Source organism: Meleagris gallopavo, unplaced genomic scaffold, assembly GCF_000146605.3.
Source record: "Meleagris gallopavo isolate NT-WF06-2002-E0010 breed Aviagen turkey brand Nicholas breeding stock unplaced genomic scaffold, Turkey_5.1 ChrUn_random_7180001953156, whole genome shotgun sequence".
NCBI classification, from domain to species: domain Eukaryota; kingdom Metazoa; phylum Chordata; class Aves; order Galliformes; family Phasianidae; genus Meleagris; species Meleagris gallopavo.
In genome coordinates this window covers 1-2,269 of record NW_011214191.1, presented here as the reverse complement: position 1 = coordinate 2,269, position 2,269 = coordinate 1, and the positions used below count along the sequence as shown (strand labels likewise).

The 2,269-nt window shown below is 65.0% G+C and overlaps 1 protein-coding gene across 1 annotated transcript; it reads right to left on the bottom strand.

The window, feature by feature from the left end:
• Window positions 1-230: 230 nt before the first annotated feature.
• Window positions 231-2,180, bottom strand: LOC104917009 (mitogen-activated protein kinase kinase kinase 12-like). Its single transcript, XM_019611666.2, has 4 exons — window positions 1,894-2,180; window positions 1,352-1,543; window positions 714-872; window positions 231-417 (listed from the first exon to the last, which is right to left on the bottom strand). Exons 1-4 carry the CDS (start codon window positions 2,121-2,123, stop codon window positions 255-257), a joined length of 744 nt encoding a protein of 247 aa, XP_019467211.1. The 5' UTR covers window positions 2,124-2,180; the 3' UTR covers window positions 231-254.
• Between the last annotated feature and the right edge of the window lie 89 nt (window positions 2,181-2,269).

Here is a 2,269-nt window from a genome sequence, read left to right as displayed (position 1 = left end):
CGGGTGTCCCTGTGATGGGGTTCCCCATATCAGGGTGACAGCGGGAGGTCTCTCATGGGAGTCCCTAAGGTGGGGGTTCCCACTGGGGTTCCCTGTGCTAGGATCCCCCCACCCAAAGGCACCCGTCCCCACGCATGTCCTTACAGCGTGTCCCCACGGGGCGTCCCCACGTTGCATCCCCTCTCTGTGCCCCCCCTCTGTGCCCCCACACCCCACAGCAGTGCATCCCAGCTGTGTACCCCCCCCCGGTGCGCTCACCAGCACTGCCGCAGCAGCACCTTGAAGCCGTCGGGGCAGCCGGAGGGGACGGGCAGGTGGAGGCTGTTGCTGCCCACCCCCCAGATGATGGCTGAGGAGTCCACGTCCTTGTAGGGGATCTCACCCGTCAGCAGCTCCCACAGCACCACCCCGAAAGACCTGGGCGCAGCGTCACCCATGGGAACCCCCATCTCCGTTGTCCCCTCCCCCCACCTCTGCCCAGGCTGCCCCCCGTCCCTCCTTAACGCCCCTAATCCCAGTCCCTGCCACGTCCCCCTCCGTGTCCCCATCCCCATTCACCCGCAGTGACCCTGAGGTTACCCCCCCCGCGTTCCCCCCTCCTATGACCCCCGATGCTTCCAATGCATTCCCATTGACTCCCAGTGCTGCTGTGCACCCGATGCCACCACGGCTCCCTGCTGCTCCCCAGGTCCCCGCTGTCCCCATGCCCTCACCAGATGTCGACCTTCTCAGAGACGGGCTCGTTGCGGATGACCTCAGGTGCCATCCAGGCCACCGTGCCAGCAAAGGACATCTTGGTGCTCTTGTCAATGAGCTCCTTGGAGGTGCCGAAGTCCGAGATCTTCACCACGTCGTCGTAGGTGATGAGCATGCTGGGGGCAGCCACTCAGCGTCACTCCAGGGGCACAGGGACGGCATCACCATGGGCACGTCCCATCGTGGGAATGCCACTGCCATGGACATGGCACCACCACGGACACCACACCACCATGGGCATGGCACCACCACGGACACTGCGCTGTCACGGTCTTGCCACTGCCATGGGGTTGGGCACCACTATGGACATTGTGGACATGGCATCACCGTGGACATGGCACCAACATGGACACGGAATCACCGTGGATATGTCAATGTCATGGATGTGGCACCACCGAGGACACATCATCATCACCACGGACACGTCAACGCCATGGACATTGGGGCACGGCCCTGCTATGGCCAAGTCACCACCATGGACACACATCTGTACCACCAAAGCTTTGGCACCACGGCGGTTGTGCCCCCGAGTGCCTCCACCAGCAGCACCCACCCAGCACCCAGGGGCGCTCGCTGAGCCCCCATCCCCGCTCACTTGGGTGACTTGAGGTCGCGGTGGATGATCTTGTGGAGGTGCAGGTAGTTCATGCCGCCGGCGATGCCCATGGACCAATCCACCAGGAGCGAAGGGGTGACCTTGCGCCCGGCACGCAGCACCTCGTAGAGCTGGCCCTGGGCGCAGAACTCCATGATGATGCAGTAGCAGGGCGCCTGGGTGCACACACCCCTGCTGGCACAGGGCACCGTCAGCGCAGCACCCACTGTTGTTGTGGGGGCACCCGTTGTTGTGGGGGCACCCGGCTGCACCCGGTGCCCGTGGGTGCTGGGGTGCCATCTGGACTGGGGCACCCGCTGGGGCTGGGGCACCCACCTGCATCCCAGCACCCATCAGCACCGGGCACCCATTTGTGTCCCCCCCCGTCTCCCCATCCCCAATCTGCCCCCCGCTCCGTGCCACACACCGGAGCTGCCTGCATCCCCGTGGCCGTGCCGTGTTGGTGCTCCCCATGCACACGTTGTGTCCGTGGCCCCGTGTCTGTGCCCACGCCGTGCCCCGGTGTCCCCAAGAAGCCATACCCATGGTCTGACCATGCTGCGTCCATGCCCATGTCCACAACACTCTCCACGCCCGTGCCGTGTCCACGCCGTGTCCGTGCCATGCCATGCCCCCATGCCACATCCACGGTGTTCTCCATGCCCACGCAGTGTCCGTGCTGCGTTCCGCGCTCCATGCAATGTCCATGCTGTGTCCCCCATGCTGCATGCCCCACACCATGACCATACCCATGCTGTCCCCCGCACCTCATGCCATCTCCCCCCCAGTGCTGTCTCCCACCCCGCACCCGTGTCCCTGCCCCATTCTGTGCCCATACTCACAGCGTCTCCCACCCCATACCCACGTCACACCCCACGCCATCTCCATCCCCGTCCCCATCTCTGTGCCCACACGTTC

Bases quoted from the DNA above. Each gene is read 5' to 3' on its own strand.
- LOC104917009 (XM_019611666.2), bottom strand. From the start codon at position 2,123: ATGAGGTGCGGGGGACAGCATGGGTATGGTCATGGTGTGGGGCATGCA. The intron at 873-1,351 runs GTGAGCGGGGAT...GGCTGCCCCCAG, and splicing joins CGCGACCTCAAGTCACCCAA to CATGCTCATCACCTACGACG. The intron at 418-713 runs GTGAGGGCATGG...CGCTGCGCCCAG, and splicing joins TCTGAGAAGGTCGACATCTG to GTCTTTCGGGGTGGTGCTGT.